We start from the raw sequence: 16,374 nt of genomic DNA, 5'->3' as shown, positions 1-16,374 counted from the left end.
ACCAACATTTTTCAAAATGTCCTCTTTTTACTTTTGGGTGAACTATCCCTTTAATGAGACATAAGCACAATATTTACTCAAAATTGGCAAAAGTTGAAACTTTTATTGTCCAAATAAAAACATGGTTATTGGCTGATGGCAGTTAATAATCTCCAAATATCAGCTTATTATCCAGCCTCGTTGATTTAATAGCCTGTCTTTAGTAAATGTGAGTGAAAACATTATTTAACTTAAAAATGTTCCATAATGTGCGTTGATTTGTGATGTTCCTGTAGTGCATCATTTTGTTGAATATGCATAAATACGGCAGACTGTCTACATTATTTAAACCTTGAACACAACTGGGAACTGTGCAAAAAATGGTTGCCACATTTATGAAGATGTTGTTTAAATGTAGCACCTGAAATACTGCGTGATCTAAGCAAATGTCTCAAAAGTTGCACGTTTAAAAAACGTTCAACTGTTATTACGTTCAGACTGTTTTCTCCAAATATTGTTCAAATCATTATTAAATGTTATTAATGACATCTTAAAAGGAATTGAAAATCATTTCTCATCCTCGGGTTGTTCCAAACTTGTTTCTTCTGTCGAACTCAAAAGGTGATATTTTGATATGTTTCGATACTATGGGAGTCAAACGACAGTTTGGTTACCAAATATCTTTCAACAGAAGAAACAATACATTTGGAACAACCTGAAGATGAGTAAATGATAGCAGGATTTTCATTTCCAGGTGAATTTCTTTGAGGATGGTTACCAAACGTTTACTCATTTACCTAACATATTTGAAACGTTCCCTAAAGGTTACATATACCTTAAGTACAAAACAAGCGATCTGTTCACGTGTGTTATTTCCAAATGATGTCATTTTGGTTTATATGCAACTAATTAAAAGTGTGTTGTATTTCTTCAAGACCGGAGCCCATCTTCATTGAACCTACGGAGAGTGATCTACTTTTGTTGTTTTGGTCTAGTTTGAAAAAGCGATACGGAAAGTGCTGATGTTAGCAGCTCCTGGTTCAAGACCAGCAGGTTTTGGGGCAGAAGCAGAACCAAAATCTCTTTGGAAACTCGTTGAAATGATCTAGAGTAGGTTAAAAGTCTTGTAGATGATCTCCGAGGAGCATCATGAGCTCTTCCCAGAGAGCAGCGCTGGCTTTAGAGAGGCTCTGTGAAGGATGTGTAGGATTAGGTTTTGCCGCACACACAGAAATACAAAGTTAAAGAGCTCAACCGTGTGAAGGGCAGAGATCTTCATTCAGATCAGCTGACGCTACACTAATAAATACTGTGATTTGAATGATAAAAGACTGTAAAATTGTACAGTTATCTTACTGTAAATGCTAGAGTTCTCTTTAATAGATCCAATGGGACATTTTACAGTAAACTACTGTAAAGTTTACAGTGATTGGAAGTGAAAAAGAATAAATTATCTTATAGATAATCTACAGTGAAAAACTGTAACTGGCATTTCCAGAATTCTTTGTGTGAACCTTGACTTCTCATTTGATGGTTTTTCATTGAAGTAACAAATTATCTGTTATGTACATTAGGGTTTTAGCGTTCATGTTGTCAGATGAACGTTTATCAAATTATTTGAGTGTCATGATGGTGTTTTGTGTTTGTGTATTAGATTAGCATCAGTGTTGTGGGTAACGCATTACAAGTAACCCAAGTTACGTAATCATATTACTGATTTTTCAAGTAACTATGGTAACACATTACTTTTAAATTTATGAAATATCTGACTTTTTCAAACAACTAACACCAGTTTCTTTGTTGTGCAAAAGTAACGTAGTGCATTACTTTCCATAAACAGTAACTAAGTAAAACAATTAGTTTTTAAAGGAGTAAAACGTCGTAGGTTACGTATGTAACCATGGTTCCATGAGAGGGAACGAGACACTGCGTCCTCTAGAGGTCGCTATGGGGAACTCCATCTACGTGACCCATAGCGACCTCTAGAGGACGCAGTTCGAAGTTCCCTTGATAGGGAACGTCTTAGGTTATGTATGTAGCCATGGTTCCTTGAGAGGGAACGAGAGACTGCGTCCTCTAGAGGACGTAGATGGAGTTCCCCATAGCGACCTCTAGAGGACGCAGTTCGAAGTTCCCTTGATAGGGAACTATATTGTCATGTATTACTTTAGAAAGTTACTTTCCACAGCACTGATTAGCATTCGTTCTTAGATTCATCCTATGGTTTTCTCGTTATCACCCGTGTTTTAAAGTGCTTGTTGGATGTCAGTCATGTTTGTTTGATGTTTTCTTGTGAATGAAATAGTGAGATGTTTCCCAGCGCCGCTGCTGCTGTGAAGTGTGATTAACTGTGTGATTAAACTCACAGATTCTCCAGATGAAGCTCAGTTAACCCTTCAAACTCGTGTTTTCTGAATGAATCAAACGCGATGTGAGTCAGAGCTGAGGGTTCAAGCTTGCCGCTGTGATTTGCAGCTGATCTGTGGGCTGATGGGTAACAGTGATTCGCTGGTGACTCACGCCTGAGTCAAAGACACGTTTATTCATTTAGCACAGGCTTTCAGCAGCATTAATAGGGTTCTATGAAATCTAATCAATTTTTTCCCAAATCCGTTTTTTTTTTTTTTTTTTTCAGTTTTTTCACTTTTAAATTTTCTGGACTCCTTTTTTAATGGTTATTTTATTTTAAAAAGCACTTCTAATCGTTTAAAAACATGAAACTTGTACAATTTCACATCAATTTATTAAAAGTTTAACAAAAATTACATGTTTAGGGCCCTATGATTTATTTTTGTTTTTTCTCATCATATGTTTTATTGTTACCAAATTCTGTGTTTTAACATGTTAATTATTTGAATGCATAAAAACAACTTAATTTATTCAAAATGATTCTTACAATAGCCTTATGATTTTTTTCCACTCAGAAATTGTTTAAATTTTTCTTGTTATCAGAAAAATTAAACAAAATTACTATTAAAATTAAAACATGGAAGAAATGTTTTTATTGTTTAGATTATTCCTTAAAAAAATAACGTTTTAATAATTTTACTATTTCTGGCACAACTTCTTCAGGTTAAACCGAACTTTTATTTTGACGGGTTGCCGTGAATACGTTTAAGTTTCTGAGTGTATATGATCTAGTTTCTCTCAAATTAAACGGTAAAATGCTCAGTGCTCTCAGAACAGTTCTAGTAGATGTATTTATGTCCTCATTTAGTGAGACGGCAGTGATTCCGTCCGTGTTTTCTGCATCTCAGAAACTATAGGGCCCTACATTTCAGATGCATTAATCATTGGGGATCGAACCCATCACCTTGAGGTTGCGAGTGCAGCAGGTCTGCAGGATGTGTTGGTGCTCGGTGAATTCAGGGTTTGTTTTTGCAGTCTGACGGACAGATAATGCTTGTCCCTCCGCGCCGACCCACTTCCTGTGGCTGTGTATTTTTTTACATAAGTGCTGACTGGAGAGCCGAGCTGAATTATTGATCAAGCTGAACATGGTAATCGCTCTCCTCTCGCTGCAAATGAAGAGGGAGGGGAGCATTTTTAATTAGAACTGCGTCTGTTTATGTGTTCAAAAGTTCATTAACCCAAAAACTACAGCAAACAACTGATGTTTGGTAAATGACCTTTGACCGCTTCAGTGTCATTCATACATGACCATATAAGGAAACACATTTTATAAGATTGAATATTTAAAAGCACATTGCTTCGGTAAATAAAATTCAGCTCTTTAAAATGCATTTTATTTATTTTCTGTTCATTGTTCATTGAGAAATCACACAATAAACAAGATTTTAGCATAATCTGAACACTGTTATTTCACTATTATTTCTATAGTATTATAGTAGTTTATACTATATTTCTCTATTATAGTTGAAGTTTTAGTATTTTTTAGTCATGTGCTATTGACATTTTTAATATTAAGGTTTTTGTAAATAATTCTATTCCGCTTTATTTCAGTTTTACTACTTACTGTATGGTTAGGATTAGGATGAGGGTTTGGTTTAGGGTTATAAATAATGATATGTAATTATGCATAATTAATTGTTATTATAGTAGAAAGTACATGTAACTTGTTTAACAAGGACACCTTAAATTAAAGTGTTACCAAAAGTTAAATTTTTTTGTCATCTAATATTATTTAGAATTTCGTTTCAGGTTTATTTCAATTAACAAAAGTATAATTAAAATATTCCATACATATAAAACGTTGCCATTTAGACATAACTTCAAACTAATTTTGAAGCCAAAATGTTGAATTATTACACATTTTATGTTGTTTTCTTCTTAAATACTTCAGAAGACACTTTCATTCTTGAAGGATGCATTAAATTGATCAAAAGTGCCAGTAAAGACATTTATAATATCATGAAAAATGTATATTTCAAATAAATGCTGTTCTTTTGAACTTTCTATTCATCAGTGAATCCTGAAAAATAAAATGTATCACTGTTTCCACAAAAATAGACTGTTTTCAACATCTGATAATAATCTGAAATGTTTGTTGAGCAGTAAATCAGTATATTAGAATGATTTCTGAAGATCATGTGACACTGAAGACTGTAGTAATGATGCTGAAAATACAGCTGCAGATCACAGAAATAAATTATATTTTACAATATATTCACATAGAAAACAGCTGTTTTTAATTGTAATAATATTTCACAACTTTACGGTTTTTACTGTATTTTTAATCAAATAAATGCAGCCTTTGTGAGCAGAAGAGATGTATTTAATAATCCAGCAAGTATTAACAGTATTTGTGGTGTACATGTGTGTGTCTCAGCTCTGACCGTCTGGGATCCGCCGCTCGCTCACACTCTCGCTGTCGCCATGACGACCTCGGCCCTGCGGCGGCAGGTGAAGAACATCGTGCACAACTACTCGGATGCGGAGATCAAGGTGCGTGAGGCCACCTCTAACGACCCCTGGGGCCCGTCCAGCTCGCTGATGTCAGAGATCGCCGAGCTGACCTTCAGTGTGGTGGCCTTCAGCGAGGTCATGGCCATGGTGTGGAAGCGCCTCAACGACCACGGCAAGAACTGGAGACACGTCTACAAGGTGTGCGGCGCAGATGAAGTTATCCCTCAACAGCTGTGAGGAACCAGGATTCACACAGTCTCAGAAAATCAGGACATATGAAGAAATAAGTTGATCTAATTAGTGATTTCTAGTTATTTTAAGGGTTATTAAAACAAAAAAGTGTTAATGGAAGTTTATTTCTACTGAAATTCTAGTCTAATTACTGATTTCTAGCCTAAGCTAAAAATAAAAACATTTGTCTTTTTTTTTCTTTTTTATTAATGACTAATTACTAGACTAGTGATTTCCTGAATTGAAACAAATGTTTGATTTTAGTTTTTATTATTATTAATATTATTATTTATTTATTTCTAGTCTAGTTAGTGATTTCACATATATTCTAGTCTAATTAAAAAAAACTAATTTATAAAAAAAAAATATTTTTAATTTTAAATCTAATTACTGATTTCTGGTCATATGTTTTAATGTTCTATTTTTAACAATTTAAAAATTTATTTCTACTGTAATTCATTATTTCAAGTTATTTCTAGTGTTATTTTTTCAGTTTCTAGTGTATTTCTTATTTATGATTTCAAGTGATTTATAGTTTATTCTTGTCTAATTCATGATTTCAAGTGATTCCTAATTTAAATTTTTTTTGTTAATTTTAGTTTATTTTTAGTTTATTTTCAGTTAAATTAGTTATTACTACAGTGTGATTTTCTATCTTAATTTAAAAAAGTCAGTGTGTGATTTCTAGTTTGCTTCTAGTCTAATTAGAAATGTGCAGAAGTTATTCATAACCTAATTTAACAACGTTTGTTTAATTCTACCCTATTTTTAAGAAGTTCTATTTTTTTGTTTATTTTTTATTTATTTTTATTAAAATCAGTGGGTAGTGATTTTTAGCCTAATAAAAAAAAACATATAACTGCTATTAATTTTAATTAAAATGTAAAAGTTAATTAAAAATATATAATTTACATATTGTTTTTCATAGATAATATGCATTTTTCTAGTGATGCAAAACTCTAATATATATATATGTTTTTTTTTCAGTAGAAATTGAGGCAAAGTGAAAAAAAATAAATAAAAAAATACTGAAAAACAATATATGCATATTTATTGGTTTAAAACCCTGAATAACATTCAGCTCTTACATTTGGATTCCTGACATTTATTTTAATCATAATTAAAGTGATTTCAGTTATGTATTTTAATCTGTGGAAACTTTAAATCTTTTTTTCTGGACAACAGAGTCCAAAAGTCTGAGAAGCACTGCTGTAGTGTTAATGATCAGTAACCCGTGATCTGGTGTATCTGTGTGGTCAGGCACTGACGCTGCTGGACTATCTGGCTAAGACGGGCTCGGAGCGCGTGGCCCAGCAGTGCCGCGAGAACACCTTCACCATCCAGACGCTGCGGGACTTCCAGTACGTGGACCGGGACGGGCGCGACCAGGGCGTGAATGTGCGCGAGAAGGCCAAGCAGCTGGTGGCACTGCTGCGGGACGAGGAGCGTCTGAGGCAGGAGCGGACGCAGGCGCTCAAGACCAGAGAGAGGATGACGGGCGGCGGCGGAGCGAGCGGCGGGGCGAGCGGCGTTCCCCCGGCGTACCCCAGCAGACGCAGCAGCCAGCCCAGCATGAGCGCTCTGTACGGAGAAGAGTTCAGCCGCTCCAGAGGATCACCGACCTCCTTCAACTGTAACACTCTCATTAATATTACCAGCCCATAACTGATCACTTTCAGCTCGTGTTTGATCAAGAGGCAGCGACACATGTGCTTTACAGCAACAACATTCAAAAGGAAAATGATAGATTAAAAACAAACAAACAATCAGGTACAACAAGATGATTTTGTTTAATATTGAATTTAGCTACAAGTGTAATATGTTAACTAAATTATAGTGATGATGCTGAATTATGTACTTAAACACTGAACAAAAGAAGAATATGTGCACTTCTACAGTACACTCACCTAAGAAAGTACTTAAAATTCATTCAAGTAATTGCTTTAATTAAATTAAGTTACATTTAAGCTATTTAAGGGGCAATGTCTTAAATGTAGATCTATAAATAAAATATATATGACCAATATATATATGAAATAAATAACTAGAATTATTAAATAAAATAAAAATAGCAAATAGAAAACTATTAAATATGTAATAAAGATATATATATATTTTTTTTTTAAATTGTACATGTAAAAATGTTTAGGATGTCACTCCCAGACTATTTATTACAGTTATTGTTTGTCTGAAATTGGCATCCTCATATTCATCATAGCAAATATTAAAGACATTAGTGGTTTTCTCTGCACTGACGAGTCTCATCACAGCTGCTGCTGATGCCATGTGCTCGAGTGTTTGTAGTCTAATGAGGCCGTGACACACACACACACACACACACACACTGACAGTATAATGAAATCTGAAGTGAGATGATGATGATGATGATGGATTATGACGTATTAGAGCCCCTCAGAGCAACATCAATCATATCTATCACACACATATATAAAGATGAATGATCCTCTGTCTGTCTGTGTGTCTGTCAGCGTCCTCCTCGTCTCCTCGAGCGTCTGATCTGGAGCAAACTCGACCGCAGACGAGCGGAGAAGAAGAGCTGCAGCTGCAGCTCGCGCTGGCCATGAGCAGAGAGGTACACACAAAGATTTGTTTTTTCATATTATGCATTTTATTATTTATATTTAATTTTTTATTTATTTGAAAATATTTTTCTAAAGGGGTCATTGGATGCCCGTTTTCCACAAGTTGATATGCTTCTTTAGGGTCTTAATGAAAAGTCTATAACATATTTTCTTTAAAATATTGGTAGTGTAAAACCTTCTTTGCACTGTCAAAATCAGCTCTGTTTTCATCAAGCCATTCTAGTTCATGTTGCTTTAAATGCTAATGAGCTCTGCTGACGGCCTTGTCAATCAACTCTCGTGGGAGCGGTCTGTACAGAACTACATCATTCTGACAGGAATATCAGAACAGCCTGATTTGAGGAAGAGGATTTTAAAACGGATTTAAAAAATAAAAAAACCCTGGGTGGATTTGTATCATTATAGGATGGATGTGCACACACACTTCTAACACACATTTATGTTCAAACAACTTGAAAAGGGAATTTTGCATCCGATGACCCCTTTAACAATTTTTAAGTTACATAAAATATTTTAAAAGATTTGTAATTACTTAATAATTATTTTATGTGATAATGTAGCACATATTTAATTTATTTCAAGTTATCTTTTTGCCATTTTAGGTTTCTTAGAAAGTTTTAATGTAAATTAAATGTATTTTATTTATCATTATATGTTTGTTTATAATTATTTCTATTTAATTGTATTACTATTTATGGTGTTCATTTTTATTGAATTAATTTATTTTATTAGTTAATTTTTTTCAACCATTTTTAGCAGTCTTAAAATATATTTTCATAATTTTTATTTGTAATTGTATATTATCTATTAATCCATTGTTCAAACAGCTTGTCCTTGATTATACATTTATTATTTGTTTGTTATAGTATAACTTTGAAATATACTACAATATAAAGTTACAATATAATAAATCATTTTAGGTCATTGTTAGGTTTCTTTAAAAAATAAATGCATTTTCAGTTTTCATCTTACATATATTTTACATTTACTTTATAATTTTATAATTATTTATTATTCATATTTTATTATAGTACAATTGATCACTTTTTTTTTTACCTTCTAACTTTAGGTTTGTTAGTTGTAGTGTACATTAATAATCCTGACACACACACTCTCTCTTCTTTACAGCAGACGGTTTCCTAAATGAACTGTAAATGATTGTGTCTTCAGTTTCTGTGGTGTTCGCGAGGCTTTTCATTCCCAGCATGCAGCAGCCGGAGCATTTCCATCTCTGAATCACCATGGCATGAGCCGGTCGAGTGTGTGTGTGTGTGTGTGTGTGTGAGGACGGAGAGCAGCACCGTGAGCACAGAGGAGGAAACGTGAGGAAAAAGACGAGCAGGAGGAGTTTTGCTGCTGTTTCGGTAATATTTGCGTTCCCACAGGACGCGGTGGAAGAGCAGAAACCACACACACTGCTGAAAATAACCATGATTAACCCACATCCAGCGCAGACACGCCCCTCCACAGCAGCCAATCACTGCCTGCCGCTCGCTGTTGTCATGGGGATGGAGCAGAACGTCCTGTAACTCTGAGCAGGTATCCGAGGAACCGCCATATGTTTCAGGATTCTCACCCGGGGCACCTCAAACATTTTAAGTATTCAAATAACAAATTCAAGAGAAAAAAAGTGGTAAACTGAAATTTAGTCCATATATAATATTACAATATGCATTATATTAAAATAAAAACAAAAATAATTAACAAATAATAAAAAAAAAACGTATTTTTCCCCTCAATAACTGTTGTTTCTGATTGAATAACACAGAGTTCTTGAAATCAAGGGGGATTTTTTATATATATATATATATATATATATATATATATATATATAATTATTATTGATGTGTTGAAACAAGTAAAATGCAAAAAAACACAAAATCAAGATGTAAACAGAAATGTATTTAATATACAATATTATAATATCAGAACCAAGATTATAATAGTATAATATAAAAAGTAAACAATTATTTTAAAAAAAATAATGATATTGTTAATTAATATTAATTACTATTTGTTAATTAATAATTATTTTTCCTCCTCAGTGGCTATTTGTTTCATTATTGATAATATATTACAGCAATCAAACTCTAAATTAAAGTGCTAAAAAACTATTAAATGTAAAAACTAAAATATATTTTTTATCAAATTATAAATGTAAAAATATGTATCATTATATTATAATCAAAATAATAAATTATACAAAGAAAAAAATATTTTCCCCCACAATAACTCTTTCTTTTAATTGAAGAACATACAGTTCTTGAAAGTTTTCAGGTCACAAAATGAATCATAGTTGATTATTTTAATACAATATTACATAATATATCAATACTCCCAGTGTTGCTGTTAACTGTTAATAAAAAAGTTTGAAAACAAGACAATATGTTGGACATCGTGGGCCGTTCAGACAAAAAGCTTGAGAAGCACTGGATGAAACTATTAACAAGACTATTAACATTTGCAGTTTCCTTCTTTATTTTTCTGTATTTTGCAGGCTTTAACTTCTTTGTCTAGCTTGTACTAACTGTCCTCCCTCTTCTTCTCTAATCTCTAGCGGTATTTCTCCTGCAGTGTTGTCTGTGGATGTCCTGTGAATGTCACGGAGCTCATTAACCTCCTGCTCTTTTCATCCTAATTAATCCTTGCACTAACGAACAGCATGGGCTTCAGCTTCTGAGCTTGTTTTGTCTCCTGAAGGAGCAGTGCAGCCATCAGGGGGACGACGCTCCTCTGCAGAAGGCTCTGGAGGAGAGTAAGGACGAGCGAGACCCGCGGCCTTCAGAGGTGAGAGAGACACTCAACACGTGCATGATCTGCTGAGCTTCTGAGCGGCTCACCGTTGATTTCCTCTCGCAGTCGGCCATGATCGATCTGGTGGATATATTCGGCCCCACGCCTGCCGTGCCGGGCAGAGACGACCCCTGGGACGCCCCGCCCACCTGCCCCGTGAACTCTGACCCCTGGGAGTCTGTCGGTCAGTGATGAGCGCTCTCAGTGCTGTGATTCACAGTCCATCAGTTTCAATAGAGTTCTCCATTCCTCAACATCATCGCATATATCTTGCGATCACAGTGCAAACACTTCGTTAGGTTTCATTGATGTGTAAAAAAGATGATTTATTAGTATTTTCATAACATTTTAACATTAATATTTAACATTGCTTCAGCATTGTTTGAACGTTGTTTCAGCGTTTTGATCAACGTTCAAGCAACAACTGACATTGTTTCAATCACGTTTAAACGTAGAAGTTCAGTCAAGTAAAATGTACAACTTTCATGTATCAGTATTTTATTAACACTTTAAACCAATCAACACTGAAACTGACATTAACTGAGATTATTTCCACCACATTTCAACGTAGACTGTGAGTCAAGTAAAATATCTAAAAATTATCACCAAAAATGTCTTGCTTTTTAATGTTTTATTCAACTGTAAAACTGGAAAAAATGACTTTTTAATGAGTTTAATTAATCTTTTTTCGACTTCTCAGTCACAGTTTCATCATTCATTCATGGACTAATCAATGTTATAGATGTTGATTTTTGTTTTGATTTTGCAAATCGAATCATTGCTCTTAAAAAGTAAAAAGGTCAAAATAAACGTATCCCGAATATTTATTTTGTTTTAAGGATTTTTAGACTTTGTATTTGAGACCTCAAACATACTTTTCCGCAGTGCACCGAGTATGTTTTTTGATCTGGTTGTGTTGATATCACAACATTGTTTCAATGTCTTATTTTTAATAAAATGTCAAAGTTGATTCATCAATATTTTGTAAACCTTCTAAAACTATTTGCCATTAAATGTTGTTTCAACAAGTTTTACAACAACTGACATTATTTCAACCGCATTTGAAAATTGGTCAAGTAAAAATATTATCTTAATATTTTTTAAAAAGTTAAAAATTATCTCGCGGTCACAGTTTGAACGTTCTTTAGATTTTATTTATTTTTATATATTTTTTTATTTCAACATTGATTTATTAGTATTTTGTTAACTGGTTAAAACTATTTAGCATTAAACGTTGCTTCGGCATTGTCTAAATATTTATATAAACATTGAAACCACATTTCAAGGTAGAACATAAAGATATATATAAATTTCGATATTTTAACTCAACAGTAAGGCAAACATATTTCAAGGATTCTTTGTGAGAATGTATTTTGATTTGCTTGTTTGTTTCAGCTGTAGTTAAGTCTAGTAACCCGGTGGCTGATAGTCCCTGGACGACCTGCCCTTCCTCCAGTAGCCCCTCCCACCCGTGGGGAATCCACCAATCACCTCCTGACCCCTGGGATGCACCGCCTTCAAACTCCACCTCTAACATGGAGGAAAAAGCCTGGAGGAGCCCAGCGCAACCAGGTACAGCACCTCATGTTAAAAACCAAAGTGGTATACATTTTTGATTTGTAATTGTGACTTTTTATCTCATAAACTTTCAATTTTAACTTTTTTTTATTATTATTTGTGAGATGTAAACTTGCAATTGCAAGAAAAAAGGCACAGTTTTTCACTTTAAATAAGTAGATATTTGTAGCCCTACAGATCCATCTCTAGATTCTTTGCATTCCAGTGTTGAGTGTGAAGGACCCGTTTACTATTCCAGAGGAGGAGGAGCTTAGAGTGGAGGAGGAGGAGGAGGAGGGGCCTATAGCAGAGCAGCCAGGGCCAAACCAAGTGTTCAGCCCTCGATGTGAGAGTCCTGCAGGTCCTCATCACACCAAACCAGACCCTCTCCACACTCGTTTTCCTCTCTGAGTCGAGCTGAAGCTCATTCACATCTCTCATTTCAGATGCTGATCAGTTCGGCGAGTTGGTGGTGGGTATTCAAGTGAATGGACGGGGAAATGATAGTCCAGAGACCTTTGACCTCTCTCGTCTCGGGCCTCCTCTGGACGCAGTGACCCCTAGACAGTGCCGGACCCCCGAAGCGTTCCTCGGACCCACCGCTGCCTCCCTCGTCAACCTGGACACGCTCATTCCCACCAACCCACCGGTCAAGAGCAAAAACCCCTTCCTGTCAGGTAGGAAAACATTCACACCCAGGCACGCTAATTATTTTGGGGAATGAAAAACTGTATTTACATTGGCATAGTTGAATAATAAGAGTTCTGTACATGGAAATAACATACAGTGAGCCTCAAACACCATTGTTTCCTTCTCCTTATGGAAATGTTGTACGTGCAAAAGACCACTGAAAAAGAGGCGAATCCCAACATCCCAACACCGACTGTGACGTTACAGTTGGGATCATTAATGTTTACGCCCCCAACATTAGCATAACGTCTACCAGCCCATGTTCTAGCCCAGCCGGACCTGCACAGTCGAATCATCGATGCAGTGTTGCCAGATATTGTTATTAAAACAAGCAAAAAACAATAAATAAATAAAAACCGAAATTTGAATTTTTTAAGACAAGATAATGATATCGCTGACCCTAAACTGCAACATCCTACTTTATTAACTTTCTAAAGTGTCAAAAAAAGTGGAAAAGACAACTCCAAAAACGTGTCCTCACTCACAACTCTCTCTCAAGCCTCAGTCACTCCACCAGCGTCTCGCAGTGATCATGTTCATACCACAGATGCTAAACATTCTTGCAAAATCTCTCAAAACTTGTATCTTCATCTGATACAGGCTCAAACATATAAGGTTGGATGATCTCTCCATCGTTCACGCCGGAGAGTAGAGATCTGTTTGCAGTGAGAGCTACTAAAATGAGCCGCACTGTGAAACAGAGCTCAACATTATTATTCATGACCCGTCCAAATAAGGTAACCGTTTCATTCTAGGGACAAATCCTAGGGTTGTAAATGGACATGTAAAACCGTTTCTGGAGAATTTTTCCCCTTACCTAAGCCACATACCGTCTATGTAGATATCAGAAAATAATTTAAAATATTGTATCAATGCATTTTACGGCACCTTTAAGTGCTTTTGAAGCCAAGTACTTTTATTTCAAACCGAATACTCTTAAGCACTTGCGTTTCCAGTGCAAGATCACTCCTTACAATTTAACAGTTTAACTTTTTAAATGTCTTATTTTTCCAGATATATTAAATCATATTCTATTTGATTTATTTTCTTAAATAACATTGACCTTTTCAGTAAGAACGTGTCAACTTGATCTAACCCTAACCCTACCAATCTACTAATACACTACTAACACTCTAATGAGAGTTAGTAGATATGTACATGCAATGTTACTTACAGTCAACAGAATGTGTTAAAGGGACCATCAAAATAAAGTTCAACCGATTTCTCTTTCAAATAAAAGCAGTTCTTTTGAACTTTATCCTCATCTGTCAGTCTTGAAAAATAAAATGTATCACGGTTTCCACAAAAACATAAAATCAGCACAACATTGTTTTCAACATTGATAATATTCATGATTGCAAAAATGTTTGTTGAGCAGCAAATCAGCATGTTTGAATGATTTCTGAAGGATCATGTGTCACTGAAGACTGGAGTAATGATGCTGAAAATTCTGCTTTGATCACAGAAATAAATTACATTTTAACAGATATTCACATAGAAAACAGCTATGTTAAATAGTAATAATATTTCACAATGTTACTGATTTTACTGTATTTTTTATCAAATAAATGCAGCCTCTGTGGGCAGAAGAGTCTACAGTATAATGATATTTCGTGTCCCGTGCAGGTCTGAGCGCACCATCTCCCACAAACCCCTTCCACTGTGAGCAGCCCAGACTGACTCTGAATCAGATGCGTCCTCACTCCACCTCGCCGCTGCCGGCTCACGCTCTGTCCTACAGCGCCTCCCTCCCTCTGCCCATCCTGCAGCAGAAGCCCCAGACTCTACCCTCGTCCTTCACACAGCCGCCCCACGGCCTGCTGGACCTGCCCAGCAACCTGCCACAGCCGCTTCTGCCTCTCACGCCCTCCACCCGACAAACACAGCACCCTGGCCAAAGCCACAACCCCTTCCTCTGAGGAACCGCACTTCCTCTGAAACCATACTGAAACTGGATTACAGCAATTCGGTTTCAGTGTGAACTGACTGAATTGCAGATTTAAAGCCAAAAGAATGGGAAACGGAGACTGGAACTGGATTATAGTGATTTGGTTTCAGAGTGAACAGACTTAATAGCTGATTTAAAGCCTAAAGAATGAGAAATGGATACTTAAACAGCATTACAGCAATTCGGTTTCAGTGTGAACTGACTGAATTGCAGATTTAAAGCCAAAAGAATGAGAAACGGAGACTGGAACTGGATTATAGTGATTTGGTTTCAGAGTGAACAGACTTAACAGCTGATTTAAAGCCTAAATAATGAGAAATGGATACTTAAACCGGATTACAGCAATTCGGTTTCAGTGTAAACAGACGGAAGAGCTAATCTAAAGCCAAAAAATTGAGAAATGGAGACTGAAAGTAGATTATAGTGATTTAGTTTCAGCGTGAACAGGCTGAAGAAGTGATTTAAAGGTGGGGTAAGTGATTTCTGGAAGCCAATGTTGATATTTGAAATCACCAAAACAAACATGCCCCTACCCCAAAAGGGTCTCGCTCCTATTTTGATAGCTCAGCCCCACACATACGTACGCAACTCAGGCAATGATTAGTTCTGTGAAAAAAGGCAAAACCAATGTTACTCACCTATCAAGAAAAAACAAAGTCCGATCGCAGGCCTTCCCCGCTCCCTGAGTTCTCTGGAAAGCTGATCCGATATTTACACGGGTCCTACTTGCCTTATCGTAACACCGTGTCTACACCAGACGCGAACGGCCTGAGAAAATACTATAACTCATTATAATCAGTGATGCTGTCTACACTGGATGGACATGACAAATCCCTGACAGTAAACTGCTGCCGGGTTCTATTTATGACATATTGACACAAATTTAAAATGATTTTCAACAGTAGCTTTGTCGAGTCCAGTGTAGACAGACCTTAGCTGTTGCGGCGCGGTGTATACAGGGTGTAAGCCTTGTTTTTTTCCGCAGACGTTTTCCTCTTTTGTTTTTTATCCGCCATCTCTATCTTTCTGTCGCTCGGCTCGGCTAATGTCCGTCCTGTGCACTGAGCGCTCTCTCCTCGCATCATGAGTAGACATGCCCCTTACTGCTGATTGGCTACAAGTTTGTTTTGGTACTGGGCCCGACTCAGTTTTCTAAAGCGTTTTTGAAAAAATACATACCCCACCTTTAAAGCCTAAAGAAAGATAAATGTATACTGAAACTGGATTACAGCAATTCGGTTTCAGTGTGAATAGACTGAAGAGCTAATCTAAAGGCAAAATAATGAGAAATGGAGACTGTAACTAGATTATAGTGATTTGGTTTTGGTGTTAATAGACTGAAGAGCTGATTTAAAGCCTAAAGAATGAGAAATGGATACTGAAACTGGATTATAGCAATTCGGTTTCAGTGTGAACAGGCTGAAGAGCTGATTTAAAGCCAAAAGAATGGAAAATGGAGACTGGAACTGAATTATAGTGATTCAGTTTCAGTGTGAAGGGACCGAAGAGCTGAACTGAAGCCTAAAGAACAATTCTGGGCCCGTTTTTAGTGAAAGTACTTTTCCAATACGATGATACACATTTAATGCTGGCTGACTTTATTAATTTACGTGCGTGCATCTGTATTCTGCGTGATAATAGCTCAGCCTCTTTTATCACATTTATATCGATCTTAAAGGCAACATGAAATCAAAACTGACTCTGTTT

At 35.9% G+C, this 16,374-nt stretch overlaps 1 protein-coding gene across 1 annotated transcript; it reads left to right on the top strand.

The window, feature by feature from the left end:
- Positions 1 to 4,815: 4,815 nt before the first annotated feature.
- Positions 4,816 to 14,638, top strand: LOC306873748 (epsin-3-like; the record flags this gene model as incomplete). Its single annotated transcript, XM_079423234.1, has 9 exons — positions 4,816 to 5,043; positions 6,337 to 6,709; positions 7,566 to 7,669; positions 10,380 to 10,466; positions 10,539 to 10,656; positions 11,868 to 12,044; positions 12,256 to 12,390; positions 12,476 to 12,706; positions 14,346 to 14,638. The coding sequence occupies 9 exons, from the start codon at positions 4,816 to 4,818 to the stop codon at positions 14,636 to 14,638; spliced, it is 1,746 nt and encodes a 581-aa protein (XP_079279360.1).
- Positions 14,639 to 16,374: the final 1,736 nt, after the last annotated feature.

This window comes from Barbus barbus (assembly GCF_936440315.1).
Source record: "Barbus barbus genome assembly, chromosome: 8".
Taxonomy (NCBI): Eukaryota; Metazoa; Chordata; class Actinopteri; order Cypriniformes; family Cyprinidae; genus Barbus; species Barbus barbus.
The sequence above is the reverse complement of the archived record's forward strand: the minus strand, read 5'-3'. Positions and strand labels throughout refer to the sequence as shown.